General features: G+C 46.1%; 1 protein-coding gene and 1 non-coding gene across 2 annotated transcripts; one reads left to right on the forward strand and one right to left on the reverse strand.

The window, feature by feature from the left end:
- Window positions 1-7824: 7824 nt before the first annotated feature.
- Window positions 7825-7930, reverse strand: LOC117132242. The gene has a single exon (XR_004455802.1). It is a non-coding gene; the product is annotated as a small nucleolar RNA R71 (small nucleolar RNA).
- Window positions 7931-17692: 9762 nt separating this feature from the next.
- LOC108870565 lies at window positions 17693-18286 on the forward strand. Its single transcript, XM_018656062.1, has one exon. The coding sequence runs from the start codon at window positions 17693-17695 to the stop codon at window positions 18284-18286; it is 594 nt and encodes a 197-aa protein (XP_018511578.1).
- Window positions 18287-18503: the final 217 nt, after the last annotated feature.

The raw sequence follows: 18503 nt of genomic DNA on the forward strand, positions 1-18503 counted from the left end.
GACCGAACTTCGGCTCGACCTCGGTCGCTATGCAGCGACCGAGTGGGACGAGCGCTCGGTCGCTACGATAGCGACCGAGCGGGACGAGCGCTTGGTCGCTATGTAGCGACCGAGCTTTGTCTCGAGCTCGGTCGCTACGTAGCGACCGAGCTTTGGCTCGAGCTCGGTCGCTTCGTAGCAACTGAGCGGGATGCACGCTCGGTCGCTACGTAGCAACCGAGCTTTGGCTTGAGTTCGGTCGCTACGCAGCGACCGGTCAGCGTGTATGTGCGGTAGTTACGCAATGACCGAGCTTGGTTGGTTTGCTTTGAATATTCAAGGATACTTCTTCGTAAAAACATCGTATCGGTTATTTTTTACGAAAATTATATATTTCTTTTTACTATCTCTTTTGGAAATATGATTTCCGAGGGTTTTCAGGTGATAATTCCGTCGTGACCGTTTTTGACCCCAACAGTTAGCCCCCCAGCCTGTTAGGACCATGCATCGCAGGGTCCTAGCGTGCGGTTAGGCATGTTTGGTAAGTTAGGCGTGTTGGATGGAATTATTATCCGAAAGTCCGAGCTTGAATAGTAAATCTTCATGCCTATAAGAAGGGAGGTAACTTGTTTATAGATTTTTTCACTTTCTTGTTTTTCTCTAAGATCTTTCATAAGAAAAACTTTCTTTCTTTCTCTCCACCCTTTTCCTCTATTTTCTCAAGAGAAGTGTAAAATGTCGAGCAAGAAAAAGATTGCGAAAAAAAGGTCTTCATCCGCGAGTGCTTACGAAGAGCTCATTGTTCCGAAGATGGAGTTCGTGCCTCACTCGGTACATCCCGCCAAGAACAAGGCATGGTGGGTTGCTCATTATGGTTCGATGACTCCTCCCAAAGAGAAATCGTTCCCGGTCCTGAACCACCGTGCAGTCGAGAAAGAGGATCCAAGCAGGAGTACCGACGAGTTTCTCGCGATCATGCGATCGTTCTATCACATCCCGGATGCCGTGGAGTTCCGGGTTCCCCGCTGCGGGGAGTGTGCTAACAGCCCCCGGAGGGTTACTTCACTTGCTACGAGGCGTTCGTAGTGCGTTGTCGCTTGTGGTTTCCACTCCCCGAAATCATCGTCCGAGTGTTGGATCGTTTCGAGGTTGCGATAAGCCAGTTGACTCCCCTCGACATTCAGCATCTTATTGGGATCTTGATCCTGAGCTACGAGCATGGCCTTTCCCTTTCCGTCGATCACTTTGAAGCACTTTTGAGGCATCAGCTCGTCAAAGATACGGACAAGCATAGGCTGGTCCCTCGGAACTTTATGTCAGTGGTCAAGAAGTTCATTTCAAACTTCAACTCGTGGAAGAAGTTTTTCTTCTTTGTTCGTATAGACCCTACGTCTGTCGAAGAGAGTCGCATTCTGCTGTTCCGGAGGTTGCCGAACGATCGTCCCTTCATCAATCCTCTTGCTCCGTTCCCTGAGGACATCATTGCGGTGAGGGATCTCCTTAGGAACGGTCCCTTCTTCTGGACTTCCTTCACGCCGAAGAGGGTTCAGAAGGCACTTAGGTTTGTGCACCCCGGTCCTGCTTCGGTTGCGGACACGGGAAGCGACTCCGAACATGACGACCAGGATCCTGTTGTAGCTCCAGCAGCTATGCCTGAGTCGAGCTCTTGGAAGGGAAAAGATATCGACTTTGGCGACATAGAGTTTTCGATGGATGATTCTATGCTTCCAGGATGGGATCCAAACCTTGCTTATGGCGACGGGAGTGGCTCGAGCGAGGTCCCTATTCCGGATTTTGATGATTTCTTTGCTGGTCTGCCACCGGGTTTCGATGCTCCTCCACCTGCGAAAGAGTCGGCGAGGCCGAAGGTTGTCGCGGAAGGATCCCGAATCATCAATGGGGTACGATTTCTTTTGAAAATATTTTTTATTGCATAGGTATCTCTTTTTCTGCTTATAAAGCGTTAATTGGTTTCGCAGGGCCTCAACTTGCTTGGCTCGGCCATTGAAGCGAGCCATAGGGAAGCTATGGTTTATCGTTTTAAAGCAGAGAAAGCGGAACGAAATCTTGCTCGCGTGCAAGGCGAGATGTTGGAGCGAGAAGCGCAACTTACTCGCGATCATGCAGGGGCTGTCCGTAAGGCGGAAAGGAAGAGCAAAAGAGAAATCGTTGAGGTGATGAAGACTCGTGCCTCTCAATTCCAGGTTGAGTATGTGAACCTCAAGAATGCTTTTACCTCGGTGGGTGATTTCCGTGAGTGCCGTGGTTCGGTCGGAAGTCTTTGGAGGACACAAGCTGACGACTACGTGTTCGAGGAGGAGATGAGCCTGATGAAGAGCGGCATGAACGATCGTGCTCATGCTGAGGCACTCATCCCTTCGATCGACGAGAGGATCCGAGGGTTCTGGGATTCCATCCCGGTTTCCCCTGGTACCGAAGAGGTTCTGACCGGACTTCCTGATGATGGCGAGGAAGTGGACCGTCCTGCGGATGCGTTCGGTGTTTCTTTGTCCGGAGACTTTGACATTGGGCCATGAGGGGCGGAGTGATTGCTGAGAGGAAGATGCTTATCTTCCCATTCTATGTTTGCGGCCGAATGTGGCCTTTATTTCGAGAGATTGTATGGGCCTGTTTTGGCCATATTTATTACTATTCGGGACAGGCCGTTGGTGGCTTCGACTCCCTTACCGCTTTACGCGGTTTTATATATATGATGAATGTTTCATTTTGAGTTTTCCTGAGTAGGTTTGAAGTAAATATGAGTTGTCGTCTCATATTTAATTCCGATTAGACGTTCAATCTGTTAGTACGTTCGTGATTTTCGTAAAAACTACTTATCTTTACGATTTTTGGGAACATTGAGATGCGAACGGAGAGAAATGGTTTAGGATCTCGTATCTTTTAGATATCATGTCTTGAGATGTTTGAGACCAGAGCGTTGGGTTTAGGGCAAGACCTAGGTTTACTTTCGGTTAAGGTTTGTGCGGTGACTTGCCGGCTATCGTTTTTCCTGTTGCGATTTCTTCCTGACTCGTACCGATTTAAAGTCCGCGATAGGTTCTCGGCTTATATGACTTGTATGGTACGAATCGAGCATCTTCTCAGAGTCAACTGGAAGTGCTAAACCAAAATTTTGGATTTTTGTTGTAGCGCGCTTTCGTCCTAGTGTTGGACATTTTTGAAGATCAAAAGAGTGATCGAATTGCGTTTGTTTAAGATGGCTAGCGTGTTCGTCGGGGCCAATCGTCGAACGGGGTGTAAGGTTTTTTGGTGGTCGCGTTCAGACAATTTGTTAGTATTATCCTCGAATTTTAACTTTCGCAACGTGTCACAGTTGTTTCGGGGATTATACGTGTATCTTTGCGTGTTTGAAAGATGATAATTTTACGATTTTTGGGCCGGATGAGGCCGCTGACAGGAGTCTTAATGTTTCCAGGTGTGTCCGGAAATTTTTTGCGTTTAACTGTAGTGTAGACATTTTCGATAAAAAGGAGCAACTTAGATTGTAGTAAAAGTTTTTGAAGTTTCTAAAAACTCGATTACAATAATGAAGACTTTTCTAAGTAGGAGTATACGAGTATACGCACCCACTCCCCCCCTTTTTAGAGAGGGGGATAGCTGAACTCGTCTTTTGACGAGCTTCCTACGTACCTTTTTCGAGGATCAAGCCATCTCGTAGTTCTGTTTCATGCCGCGAGTGTTTTTACTCGGCGGTAGATGTCGCGATGTCTGCCTTGACTACGTCGATCGTGGCTGAGTCAACGCTATTTTCCGGATGTTCCAGTCGAGTTGTAGCGTGGGCTTCGAACTCGTGTCGACTTTCGACGTCCGATGCGTTTGCGTCGGTAGAGGATTTTAATTCGTCTTTTTTTGGGGAGTTTTTGGCCGAAGATCGATATATCTTCGTGCGTTTGCCGTTTGCTGTTGCAGAAGTCGTGATTTGCCTTAACTTATGCTCTGCGAGGAAGCATAGCCGCGACTGTTTTTGGCATCCCCAGATAGCCGCGACTGTTTTTTGGCATCCCCAGATAGCCGCGACTCCGCTTGGGGTTGGAAATTTGAGACCCAGATGGTAGGTCGACGGAACTGCCTGCATGGTGTTGAGCCATGGGGTTCCCATGATCACGTTGTAGATAGCGGGATGATCGACTACCGCGAACTCGACGATTTTCGCGATCTCCTTGGCATGACTGGCAACTGGATCGATCCAAGAGTCATCGATACTTCGCCTGAAAAACCCGTGAGTGGTTTTGGCGTCAGAATTACTTCTCCGAGTTTGATGCTCATCCGCTTGAGAGTGTCGCGGAAGATTACATTGACCGTGCTTCCCGTGTAGACGAGTACCCTTCCGACTTCTAAGTCTCGTATGACGAGATCTATGACGAGCGGGTCGCAGTGAGGTTGATCGATGCCGCCGGCTTCTTCCTTTGTGAAGGTGATCGAGCAATTTTGGCCATCTCGGGGAAGAGACCATGTAGGCGAATTTGCACTCGACTCTGCCTTTCGTTGATAAGCCTTGATGGCCGACACAGTATCGCCGCAGTATTGTGATCCTCCGATGATCATATTGACTCTGCGACGATTGTTATCGTTCCCCTTTTCGTCCAGCCTCCTACCGCGTTTATCCCCAGGCTGGTTTCGTTGGGGGGATCTTTCAGCGGGCAGATTTCTGTCCTTCTTTGGAGGGCGATCAGAATCGAGGATGAGGTCCTTGACGCTAGTTACTTCCGAGAGCTCTCCAGCGAGTAGCTTCGCGGCTAGTCTTGCTCCCAAGACTTTGCAGTTGGTGGTGGAGTGTCCTCGGGACTGGTGGAACTCGCAGAAGGTGTTTTCGTCATACCCTTGATTACGAGTCCATGTGTTGCCCGTGGTCCGGCCCTGATCCGAATTGATCGCATAATTATGCGCTCCTTGGAGATCTTCCCCCTCGTGATGGACGTACTTGTCGTTACGAGGGTTCTTTTTTCTCCCCTTCGGATCCACGTCCTTCGAGAATGGTCTTGCCGCCTTATGTTTTTGCGATAAGACTTTAGTTTCTTCCTCAACTATGATGTAGTCCGTCGCTTTGTGGAGAACGTCCTGGATCGTTTGCGGTTTGTGGAGAGTTATCCACTTTCTGAATTTCGACTTGTACCAGAGCGTCTTTCTCAGCGCGTCGATGGCCACTTTGTCGCTTATCCCGCTGACCCTGGACATTATCAGCTTGAACCGACTGATAAACTCGCTGAGGGGTTCGTCTTCCCTCAGGGAGAGGCTTCAGAGATCAACATCGGACGTTTCTCTGTCTATGAATACAAAGTATTGTTTGAGAAATTCCGACGCGAGCTGTCGGAAACTCCCGATGGTGTTGCGATGGAGGCGTTCGAACCATTCGAGCGCTGGTCCTTCCAGATTTTCGACGAACAGGCGGCAGTAGCCGGCATCCTTTTCGCCGTCCTTCAGTCTAGCTCTTCCCATCGCGATGTGGAAAGCCTGAAGGTGCGCTTTTGGATCGGCCGTACCATCGTACTTCGGTACTTTGATTTTTCCCGGATCGGACACCCTCATGTTCGAAATGCGACTGGTAAAAGGGGTCTTTCGAGCTCCTTCCAGCAGTCGATCGATTTTGGGGGCAGCACTAGTAGCATGATGGATTTGAGACTTTACGACTCTCACTTCTGCCGCAGTCTTGGTGATGTAGTCGCGAAGATCACGGATATCCGATGTCTCGTCAGTGGATTTCCGAGCCTGTCGGCGTTTATTGCGAGTGAGCTCGGTTTGCCTTTCAGCCAGTCCTCTTGTTCGTTCCAATAGGCGATTTCCTCTTCTTCCGTCATTGGTTTTTTGAACGGGGAGCCTTCCCGAGCAGATCGGCTCCTGGTCCTTCTTGGATGTCTGTCGACGTCCTCGTCGGTGTCGTTGGAGACATCGCTAGGATCCAGGTCAATGCGTTCGGCTTCGTTATCCTCCGAGTCCTTTGTAGGGGGCGGAAGACTTTCAGGGTTCCCCTTTTCGATGGGAGATTTCTCGCTAGGGTCTTGACCGGAAGACCGTTCCCGCGCGACTCCAGATCTGTCGAGTGGGGTAGCGAAGTCGAGCCTCTTCCCGCGGATTTTGGTGGTTCCGTGGGGACGGATTGCTTGAGTCCTTGCCGTTAAGGTTTCAACCTGTTTGGTCAAGGTATTCACGAGCTTATCCTGTTCTTCCGACCTTTTCTCATAGGTGGTGAACATCTTTTTAAACTCCTCGAGTGTTGCGGCGTTGGCTTGTGCGTTGGCCGCGGATACGTCCGCTGCTGGAGTGTGGAGATCGGTGCCGATGCCTCCGTAAAGAGTAGTTTGCACGTTATCCGCGTCATTAGTTGACATGTCTGATTGAGAGTGGTGTGACTTTTGCGGGTTAGATTGATCCGTACCCCCCCCTCTTTCTAGCGCCAAACTGTGGGAACCGAAATTTGCACTGTCGATTTCCGTTTAAATAAGGAAACTAGGAAAACCCTAATTTCCCAGAGGACCAGGATATCTGCTAATTACCACACATCAAGCAATCAGAACACGAGAATAACAACGATAAAGTATAAGAAATCGAAAAAGAGAGCAAAGAAGATCTTATTCCGAATTTGCGTATGAGCGTTTACAACAAGGTATAAGCCTGGGCTCGAGGGCTGTCGGCGAGATTCCTAGTTCTAGCAACCCTAAGACGGCTAAACCTAATTGAGTCGCAGCTCGAAATAACAAAAACGGAAAAATGCCTAAATTGCTCTAAGTGCTAAGTTTTTTCTGAAAAAGTTCTCTCACATGCTCCTCGCCTAAGACTCCTTATATACTAGCTCCAAGGTCAGTTTACGCTTTTACTCTTCTGCCCTTAAGCCGTCATAGCATAAAAATGGAGATATTTCATTTTCCTCGATCTTCACAATTATCTTAAAAACTTCTGTATTGATCCGCAGAAACTTGACATTTATCCTTCCTTGTGGACCAATCGTAAACCGTCCTGTGGTTTACAGGCTTTTGGTTAAGAAAACGTAGGATGGGCCTCGAGTTGTGTTTTAGGTCCCTTTGGGCCATCTTCCGACTCGACACGTTTACTACAATATCTTTTTGATAAAGAACGAACTTTCCGCGGTTTCTAATCCGCGAAGTTTGATCGATGATTTAGAATAGCGGAAAACATGGACTGAGCTTGCTACGGTCTTCGGGAGATAGCATTTGAAGGTTTGACGAGAATGCATAAACTGGTGTCGTATCGATGTTCAGAAGAGCTCGAACGCTACACAGCGACCGAACTTTGTCTCGAGCCCGGTCGCCACGTAGCGACCGAGCTTCGGCTTGTGCTCGGTCGCTAAGCGGGACGAGCGCTCGGTCGCTACGTAGCGACCGAGTTTGGCCGAGCTCGATCGCTACGTAGCGACCGAGCGGGACGAGCGCTTGGTCACTATGTAGCGACCGAGCTTTGGCTCGAGCTCGGTCGCTACGTAGCGACCGAGCGGGACGAGCGCTCGGTCGCTACGTAGCCACCGAGCTTTGGCTTGAGTTCGGTCGCTACACAGCGACCGGTCAGCGTGTATGTGCGGTAGTTATGCAATGACCGAGCTTGGTTCGTTTGCTTTGAATCTTCAAGGATACTTCTTCGTAAAAACTTCGTATCGGTTATTTTTTACGAAAATTATATCTTTCTTTTTACTATCTCTTTCGGAAATATGATTTCCGAGGGTTTTCAGGTGATAATTCCGTCGTGACCGTTTTTGACCGCTGAATGGAGAAGCGATGCACTGGCTTAGGCAGCAACCCACAGGATCTTTAACATCCTGGGCCGACATCAAAAATGCTTTCTTACGAAACTTCTTCGATGAGGCACGCGCTGAAGAACTTCGGAAAAAAATTTCCACATTCTCGCAGGAGGCTGGAGAGTCCTTCAAAGATGCGTGGATTAGATTTAGGTTCTTCCAGCGAGACTGTCCACACCACGGGTTTAACGAAGTGCAGCTGTTAAGCACTTTCTTCCGAGGTCTCGCCTTACAGTATCAAATGGCTCTTGATACGGCGAGTGAAGGAAATTTCACTACTCGGAATCCGTTGGAAGCTGTGAGACTTATCGAAAACCTTGCTAACAACAGCAGCACCAAAAACACTGACTCTGAACGGAAGAAGTCTGTAGCCTCTATCGGGAAGGAACAGATGGACGAAGTAAGAGCTAAGTTAGATGTGGTGCACGAGCTTCTTAGGAAGCAAGTCTGTTCAGCTGAAGGAGAAGTAGCAGATATGGAAGGAGAAGAAAATGTGAACTATATCAGAGGTACCGGATTCCAGAAATTTGGAAACCAGGGCGGAAAGATAAACTTCTTTGGAAATGGTCAAAGAAGTAACCATAGTTCACAATTTCAAAAACCCCTTAACAACAGCAAAAGCTACTCGAACTCTTACTACCAAAATCCACCACCCCAGACTCAGGAAAGCAAGATCGAAGAGATGCTTGATCGAGTACTGTTGGGATAACAACAAATCACCGTGGATTTCAACGGTAAAATAGACTCCGCCTACAACAATCTGAACACCAAAATTGAGACCTTAGGGACTCAGGTGAGAAAACTTGAAACGCAAGTAATTCAGACGGACGAGACTATAAAGAGGCAAGAAGCTTTTGCTAGAGAGGCAGGAGTCGACAAAGGGAAACACCACGTAAATGCCATCATAGATGATAATTTCTGGCAAGTGGTGAGAAATGAAAAGCTTGAGGAAGGAGACTTCAAAATCGAAAGCTCCATGAGTCTCGGCGGATCCCAATGGTGTCGACCGATGTCGATTAACTCGCATCGATCGACAGACCATGACGAAGATCGATGGACGGATTACTCCAGTCATCGATCGACGTCGTCCGCTAAATCGACTAAATGCAATGCAGTTCGAATTCTAACTCATGAGGAATTCGCAGCTAAGCATCCTCACCCATCCTCCCCTTTCTATGATAAAATCGATCGACCGGTTGAGTCAACCATCGATCGACAGAGTGAGTCCGACGTCGATCGTCACACACCTCCCATCGATCGACAGGCACCTCTGACATACCGAGTGCGGTTACCCTCAATCGATAATGATTATATCAACGCACTCAGACCACCACCTAAACCATTAGCTAGCCCACCCGAACATAAATCCAACCCTTTAAATAGTTCACCAGAACCAGTTCAAGAAGAACAAGAAACTGAAGGGAGAAGGTTAAGGAAAAGAAAGGAGAAGATTTCTAAGAACCATAAGAGGGAAGCTAACGATAAGGAGATAGATGGTTTCACTAAAAGAGTCCTCAGAATCCCAATCGAAAAAGCTTTTGATGAAGCTTACTTCACACACCGGTTGTAGATGTTCTTCAGAGAAACAAGGGTAACTGAGGAGGACATTTGGAGAATGTTTCATCAAGTCAGAGAGAAGATGAAACACATGATCACATTGACGAAGAAGAGTGATCCTGGGAAGTTTGCAATACCATGCGTAGTCAAGGGTGTTGAATTTCCCCATTCAATGTGTGACACATGAGCATTAGTTAATATCCTCCCTAGGATCATGGCAGACCAGCTTGGTTTGACCATCGAACCCTCAACAGAATCCTTCACATTCAAGGATCTTTCAGAAAAACGATCAGGAGGTATCATAAGAGATCTGGAGGTACAGATTGGTAATGCCCTTGTCCCTGTAGATTTTCATGTCCTAGACATCGAGCTTAACTGGAACTCTTCACTTCTGCTTGGAAGATCTTTCTTAGCTACAGTAGGAGCCGTATGTGACATGAACAACAACAAATTGTGTCTGACTCTCATAGACCCCAACATCCACTACGACCCCATCCGACCTAAGAGAAAGGTTATTAATTCTGTGGATTACGGGAAAGAACTTGGTTTCATTGGCGCATGCCATTGTGGAGCAGAGTATGAATCGGAGTACGAAACAGAGTACTCGGAATCGATCGACACCCCCACTTTCCCATCGATCGATTCCAATAAGTCAACTATGACCGATGACCGCAACAACACGTCACTCGACATAAAGCAGCCGATTGACCATTTCACTCCACCTAATCATTGTTACCCCCACTTTGCCTTCCAACCTCCAAGCAAGAGAGGACATGATAACTATTCCATAGGCAGTTGGGCAGACAGTGGTTTCTATGAAAGTTTTGCAGTTGACACAGTAATTACTCCATCAAACGAGGAACATACAGAGGAATACGATGAGGATTATTGGAAAGAACGTGCAATAGAAATGTCTTTGCATGATGAAAGATTTAAAACACATAAGTTCACAAACACGTTTCCAACATCGATCGCCGAAGTGCACTCCACATCGGTCGATACCCACCCTCGTCCAGCAAAACAACCACTCACATCGATCGACACCCACACAGGAACATCGATCGATATTCGCGCTGCAGCGAAAATTCAGGAGCAGGAGAATATTCCCTCTCCAACTAGGTTTATAGATACCTATATAAATCGTTTTGCACCCCCGAAACCACCTCATCACACCAGAGCAGACAGACAAGCAGATAAGATGAACACTCTTCCTTCTACATCAACAGGAAAATCCATGAAGAGCAATCATCTCAAGAACACAAGTTCTGCAGAAATTACTCTACCATCGATCGATGCATATGTATCTACATCGATCGATACTACTCTAAACCCTAATCTTTCTATTTCTAAATTGAATGATAATGCAAACATTGATTACAGTTATCTAACACCTGATGAATTTGGTATTTTCAGGGACTCAGATGGCAACGCACGTGCAATAGATGAAAGGATCTTACAAGTGTCCAGAGAGGACATAGCAGATATCCTTCAAGTAGCCAATGGACCTGACAACCTATTCTCACAGCAACGTGGGACTCCAGACGTCATTCAAACAGAGCCTAACAACGACGTAGGAGTCACCGCAACATAAATCAATCCAGATCTGTCACGCTAACCAAAAGGGCAAGCATCGATCGACGGGACAACTGAGACATCGATCGACAGAGTAACACCAACGTCGATCGATAGGGATGACCCGACGTCGAACGACAGACGTTATGAATTTAGAAACCGCACTTATGACATATACGGAGCCAGAAAGTTCACTTGGGAACGAAGGGACGAGTATGTAGTCTACAGAGATGAGTGTGGACACGCACGAGGCGTAGCTGGTGAGATGATACCTATCACAAAGGACGACATCAGGAAATTACTGGAAAGAGCATCTCTTTTTGAAGAGAGCCACATCTGTCTTCCAGAACATGCCACTTCCTTCACACTCACAAGACTGGCACCAGAACTCTACACCAAAGATGAAATCAATGAGATGGTGTTTGGTATTTGTGGAGCTCAGGAAACACTGGGAGAGGAGCTCAAAACATTGGCAGAAGATACACATCAACCTTTGGCTAGAGGCTACAAAGACCTTTTCAGAAATATGGCAGAAATGAGGACAGAAATTGAGAATTTATGTCAGCAACTTGAGAAGGAAACAACGACCTCAGCATCGATCAACGCACCACATGCACCATCGATCGACGTCAGCCTTCCTACAGCCCAGATCCCTGCAGAACCGCAATGTTCAGCACAACACAAGGATGAATGGAAAGTCTCATACATCGACACAAGGATAAACGACGTATACTACCCTCTCAACAACAACGTGCACTGGCTGAGCACTAAAATCGAGCTACTACAGCAAGATCTGGACACCATTCGCAAGAAGGACCAACAACCAGCCACATCGATCGACGTGTGTACATTCACATCGCTCGACGCTAAGGTCTCAGCCATGAATGAGAGGCTGAGGATTTACGAAGACATGCATGACCGCTTTATAGCACCAGTCATGATAGATTTAAACAAATTGTCTAGTCAATTACTTCATGCCCAAAAGGATATTGATAACATTACTAATCAAAATTTTTTGCAGGCAAAATCAGCATCGATTGACAGGCTACGAGGGCCTTGGATCGATGGCAAGAATCCTGTGGAGTTACTTCCTTACACAGCAGCAGAGGTTGACAAGATCACATCCAAGATCTACACTCCTATATATACCAGGGAGGAACGACTTGACAAACTATGCGATGACATCTACTTTCCATTCGACAACAAAATCAGTGGACTCAGCCACGCAGAATGGCTACAGAAAGAAGTCAAAGCCATTCAGAGGCAACTCGCAGCTCAGCACCAAATATCAGCATCGATCGACAGTACACGAGCGAAATCGCTCGATATTAAGTCGCCGAGATCGACCGACGCACACATAATCGCATCGATCGATGCCGAGTCTACACAAGCCGGCAAGCAGCTGATACACAAGACAATAGAGTCAATGCAAAAGGAACTGACAGAACTTTCAGCATACGCCTATGACAACATAGGCTGGCACCAATTCAGCATTGACTACATTCAAGATAGGCTACAAAACATCTCCAATGTACTTGCGAAGATGGATGACAAATGGACAAGAAATGATGAGGCCACAAGAAGCTTCATTGCATCTTGGTCCAGAATGTGCAGAGATGACGTGGATGCTTGTTTTCCAACAAGCAGCTGTTTCTCCACCAAATAGCCAATCACTACCACAGTCAAGCTAAATGACTATAACCAAGCGCTGAGTGGGAGGCAACCTACTATTAGGTATTTTATTTAGGTTTTATTAGCTAGCATTTATTTACTTTCGTTTTATTTCTTCCAGATTTAGGAGACCCAAGTAGGAAGACCTGAATATCGACCGCCGACGAGACGTCGACATCACTCGACATGGACAACCACACGACGATCGATGTAACATATTCCCATCGATCGATATCTACTACGGTCAGATGTATCTTCCCTACGTATTACATTTCGTACATCATGAACTATTTCATCATAACTCCGACTGAGTTACACTGGGACAGTGTAATTTAAGTCTGGGAGGAAATTTACTGATATAATTTATTTTATTCTTATATAAAAGGAATTTTAATAAATTATGCTTAGCTATTGAAAATAGAGACAATAATCTTATATTGATTTAAAATTGAGTATCTAACCAATCTTTAGCACCATTTTAGATTTACTGATTGCAGATAGCACTATAGATGCTAAACAGATCAACCTATCAACTACACACTTGCCTTGAAACGTATGAAGCAACCAAAGCTGATTTCCAACACTAAACCTGACATAACCGCTTGTCTTGGGGCTTGGTATACATGGGATCGGATTCTTCGGACAAGTCTGGAAGGTAACGCCTGGTGTAGATTATTTATCACATTTTCTCTCTCTAAATTTTTATCCTAGAATAGTTAGTATTTAAGAAAAAATAAAAATAAAAATAAATAAGATCTATTGTTTGCTTAGGATGAGTCTGAACAAGACTTGGTGGCTAAAACCATTAAGGCTTTATTCATAAAGACTCCAACAAAAGAGTTCGAAACGGGACTTGGAGGCGGCAATCTTCAAGGCTCGCTTTCGCAAAGAACTCTTGGATATATGTCAAAAAGTAGTGAACAGAGCTTGGTGGCAACCACCATTAAGTTTTGATTCATGGAAGCCTGTCCAATCTTGGTCACTGATCCTGCAATGGAAGCATACTTTGACTCAAGAGAGAAAATTAGAGAGAGAGAAACTTGGAACTAACTTTTACATGCAGCTCCAGATACTTGTCTGAAATCCTTGCATCCTATGATCGATATTCCCAAGGTAAAGCATTCACTTTATATTTATGCTAAGAAATGAAATCAGTAGAGGGGATGTCAGACGTGAATTGATGAGTTGTGTTATGTTAGAAATGGTTGCTAAGCTAGGATATTGCATAGTGTGCTTATGTGATTAAGACTTTTTAAATGTGGTTGCAAAATTGTTGAGGAAAAGATTTCTTGCTTTAAAATCTTAAGTCCCTAATATTTTCAAACCTCTTTCAGAGAGACTGCCTGTATGTTTTGCTTGAGGACAAGCAAAAAGGTAAGTCTGGGGGAGTTGATATACCTTGGATTTGACCCGTTTTCATTCATGGTATATAGGTGTTTTACTATATATATATATATATATATATATATATCTATGTTTTCTACTTTTCTAGGTATGTTTTCAGGTTCAGGTACATTTCGGAGTAAAGCTATGACTTTGGAGCATTTTGGAGCTTAAAGGACATTTTATCCGAGCTGACCACGTAGAGGTCGACGAGAGGAAAAACAATCGGTCGATGCGCATCAGTGCTGACGATCGATACCATGAGATGCCTCGACAGATGAAAAATTATATCGATCGATGTATACAAGTACCATCGATCGATGTCGAGACATAAGACACGCGACATTTTGGATTCAGCAGACTTAAAACCCAAGGCCAAGCCAAATTACGAAAATGCCCTGACGAGTTTTTAACCTAGTAGATTATATACTGCCTAAGTGTTTTGACGGCATGAGAGCTTTTTTGGGTAGAGACCTTTTTGTTACAAGTTTTGGAGAGAAGATCACTTTTGATTGGAACTCCTTGTTATCATTTCTTTTCATCTATACTATGAGTTTCTATTTCTTCATTGTTATGAATTGCTTTGCTATGTCTGAGTAGTTCAATTATTAGATCCAGGGTTCAGATAGGTTTGTGGGATTGGCCCCAAACTATAGATCTGCCTTGTTGTGATATTTATGATAGATTTGTATTCATTGCTTGTTTTAGCCTTGCTAACTAGAACTTGATCATAGGATTGCATATTCAATCACCCTTGTTATCCCATCCTGACATCTATCTATCATATTAGGACTGCTAGAGAGGGCTAACCACCAATTTAGTATCTTAGTAGGGCATATCATACTCGCGCATAGGCTTGGCTAGAACCCATCGATGTCCTCAACTGACTATCGATCGACGTTGGCAAAGGTGTATCGGTCGACGTCCCAATAGGACCATCGATCGACACTCTCTCGTTGTCGATATACTAACCGTTGAGACACGAGATCTAGCCTGTTAACCAGTAAAACATGCGACAGCTGATCACTGAGTTAAGCGATTGAGCTCTAACATATCATGCATGCAACAATTAGGCATCTATAGGTATTATAATCTCCAACACCTGAATAGTGGCCCTGCATCTAATATCATTTCCAACCAAGTTACGGTTACTAGTTACTTCGCTTGTTACTATTGCTATTTCATTTAAATAATTTATAACCTTTAGAATTAATAAACACTAGATTCAATTGTTCCCTAGCTCCTTGTGGATTCGATCCCTAAGTACTACATCTGAACCTCTTTTGATGAGAGTAACACTCCTTAAGGTAATTTGAGTGGTATCAGCTTCACTACCGAAGCACGAGAGAAGGTCTTGGCTCCACATCATGGCGCCCTCGTCATCTCGCTTACTATAGCGAACTGTCTGGTCAAGAGGATACTGGTGGATAGTGGTAGCTCTTGTAGCATCATCTTCCAGGCCGCATATCAAGGTCTAGGGCTGGAGGAGAATGCCATGATAGGCAAAGCGACCCCCCTCATCGGGTTCAGCGGAGAAATCAAACGAACAACGGGGGAAACCATCATCCCTACCTACGCTGAAGGAGTCAGCTTACACACAAAGTTTCTAGTCGTTAACTGACACTCTTCGTATAACGGGATCCTGGGCCGAGCATGGATTCACAACATGGGGGCGGTCCCCTCTACTCTCCATCAGATAATAAAATTCCCCACACCCTGGGGCATTAGAGCTATTAAAGGAGATCAGGAAACCGCTCGCCCCTGTACCAGGTCGCTCTAAAGAAACGGGCTGAGGTAGCTCCACCCTCGCAAAGCAAGCCTCATGCTCCACATACGGAAGAACCCAAGATTGAAGATATGGATGACGTGCCGTTGATCGAAGGAAACTCGACCCGTAACCTCAAGATCGACTCCAAACTCTCCGAGGGGCTTAGAAGAAGGCTGATAGACTTCCTTAGATCATTATCTGATTGCTTCGCGTGGTCCCACTTGGATATGCTCGGGATCAACCCAGAGATCATTATGCACCAGCTGCAAGTAGATCCCTTGCACCAACCTATAAGGCAGAAGCGAAGGAAGTTTGCTCCAAAAAGAGATAATATAATCAACGAAGAAGTCAAAAATTTGTTATAAGCGGGGTTCATTCGAGTAGTGCAGTATCCAGAATGGCTGGCCAACGTGGTCGTAATGAGGAAAAATAATAGAAAATGGCGAGTCTGCATTGATTTCACGGACCTCAACAAGTCTTGTCCAAAGGACCCCTTCCCTCTACCTCACATCAATAAGCTTGTTGATGCCACAACTGGACACCAACTAATGAGCTTCTTGGATGCCTTCTCCGGCTATAACCAAATACTCATGCATCCCGAAGACCAAGAGAAGACCTCCTTCATGACGTCCAGGGGGATCTATTGCTACAAGGTCATGCCCTTCGGTCTGAAGAACGCCGGATCGACGTACCTGAGGCTGGTAAATATGATGTTCGCGGATCAGATAGGGCAAACTATGGAAGTCTACATCGACGATATGCTGGTAACGTCCCTGGAAGCAGAGGATCATATATCACATTTACAACAAGCTTTCTATACTCTGCAAAGATACAACATGAAGCTCAACCAAGCCAAGTGCTCATTCAGCGTCAGTTCCAGAAATAAATTTTCTAGCGTATATTATGACCCACCGGGGCATCGAAGCCAACCCAGAGTAGATAAAGGCCATCCACTTGATTCCCTGTCCAAGAAACGTCAAAGAAGTCCAGAAGCTGACCGGTAAGATGGCGGCTTTGAGCAGCTTTATATCCAGACTCTCCGACAAATCCCATGCCTTCTTTGAAACCCTAAAGAACCCAAAGGATTTCAAGTGGACCGAGAAGTGTGAGTTGGCTTTCCACGAGCTCAAGGCTACCTCACCACTCCTCCCCTCTTATCTAAACCCTTGCTTGGTGAGGTCTTGCTATTGTATCTCGCGGTCTCAAAACATGCAGTCAGCACCGTCGTGGCCCGAGAAGAGGGAACAAAGCAGCTGCCAATCTACTACGTGAGTAAAGCCCTCCTGGATGCGGAAACCCGTTATAGCCATCTGGAGAAATTGGCCCTAGCCCTGATGGATGCCGCTCGAAAGTTGCGGCCTTATTTTCAAGCTCACCAAATTGTGGTCGTTACCTCCTTCCCGATAAAGCTGGTCTTGCACAAGCCTGAGGTTTCCGGGAAATGGGCAGTCAAACTTGGGGAATACGACGTGATCTTCAGGCCAGCCACAGTGATTAAATCCCAGGTCCTAGCAGATTTTGTAGCTAAATTCTCTCCAGCTCTGCTTCCGGTTCTCGAACAGGAGATACGTCTCCGAAACAGGGTAGAAGAAAAAGGAGAATGGACCTTGCATGTAGACGGCTCCAATAATGTTCGAGGGGCAGGAGTAGGGATCGTGCTCACGTCTCCAGCAGGGAACACGGCCTCGAGATCCGTAAGATGTAACTTCAAGGCAACAAATAACGAGAGCGAGTGTGAGGCCTTGATCGCTGGATTATCGCTCGCCCACCAGCTGGGTGCAGAAAATATCCAAGTTTACAGTGACTCCCAACTAATTATCAATCAAGCACAAGGAGAATATCAGGCTAAGGATGATAGCATGATCTGGTATTTGGCAGCCGCACAGCGTCTCATCAAGAAGTTCAAAAGCTGAAAACTCACTCAGATTCCCCTAGAACAGAATTCGCAAGCCGACGCTTTGGTTAACCTAGAGTCCGCCTTTGAGACGCATACCCAGATGAGTATCCCTTTGCTGGTACCCCAATGGCCGGCCACTCTAGTAGAGCCATCGAACGAAGAGGTCTCCGCCATTCAAGAGGAAGAAACATGGATGACTCCCTTAGTCCGGTATCTGGAGGATGACATACTCCCAGAAGACCGCAATGAGAGCAGGAAAATTAAGAAGAAAGCCGCTAGATACTGCCTCTCTCAGGGAAAGCTATATCGCAGGTCATTCTCTGGCCCATACCTGAGATGCCTCACACCCCGTGAAGCAGCTAGGATCCTGGTGGAACTACACGAGGGAGATTATGGGTCTCACTCCAGCGGAAGAAGCCTAGTGTTGAGAGCTAAAAGAATGGGGTACTACTGTCCCACGATGGCCGAGGATGCTAATCAAAAGGCTAAACTCTGCGACAAATGCCAAAGACATGCTCCAGTTTCTAAACTACCTCCAGAGTATCTCAAGTCCATAAGCTCACCCTGGCCTTTCAGGAAATGGGGCATGGACATAGTGGGGAAGTTTCCCATGGAGCCGGGGCAGAAGGTCTTCCTCCTAATTGTAACCGACTATTTCTCGAAATGGGCAAAGCAGAAGCACTCAGCAAGATAACCGACCTCCATATCAGACAATTCATCTGGACGCACGTGATCACGCGGTTCGGGGTTCCAGAGGAAATTGTTACAGACAACAGCCCTCAGTTTACAAGCCACAATTTCAAGGAGTTCTGCAAAGATTGGGGCATAAGACTCTCCTTCGCTACACCTCGACACCCTCAATCTAATGGGCAAGCGGAATCCACAAACAAGACTGTGGTAAATATGCTGAA

The sequence above is a fragment of the Brassica rapa genome, chromosome A02 (assembly GCF_000309985.2).
Source record: "Brassica rapa cultivar Chiifu-401-42 chromosome A02, CAAS_Brap_v3.01, whole genome shotgun sequence".
Lineage (NCBI taxonomy): Eukaryota > Viridiplantae > Streptophyta > Magnoliopsida > Brassicales > Brassicaceae > Brassica > Brassica rapa.

Coding starts and splice junctions, on each gene's coding strand:
- LOC108870565 (XM_018656062.1), top strand. CDS start 17,693: ATGAGTATCCCTTTGCTGGTACCCCAATGGCCGGCCACTCTAGTAGAG.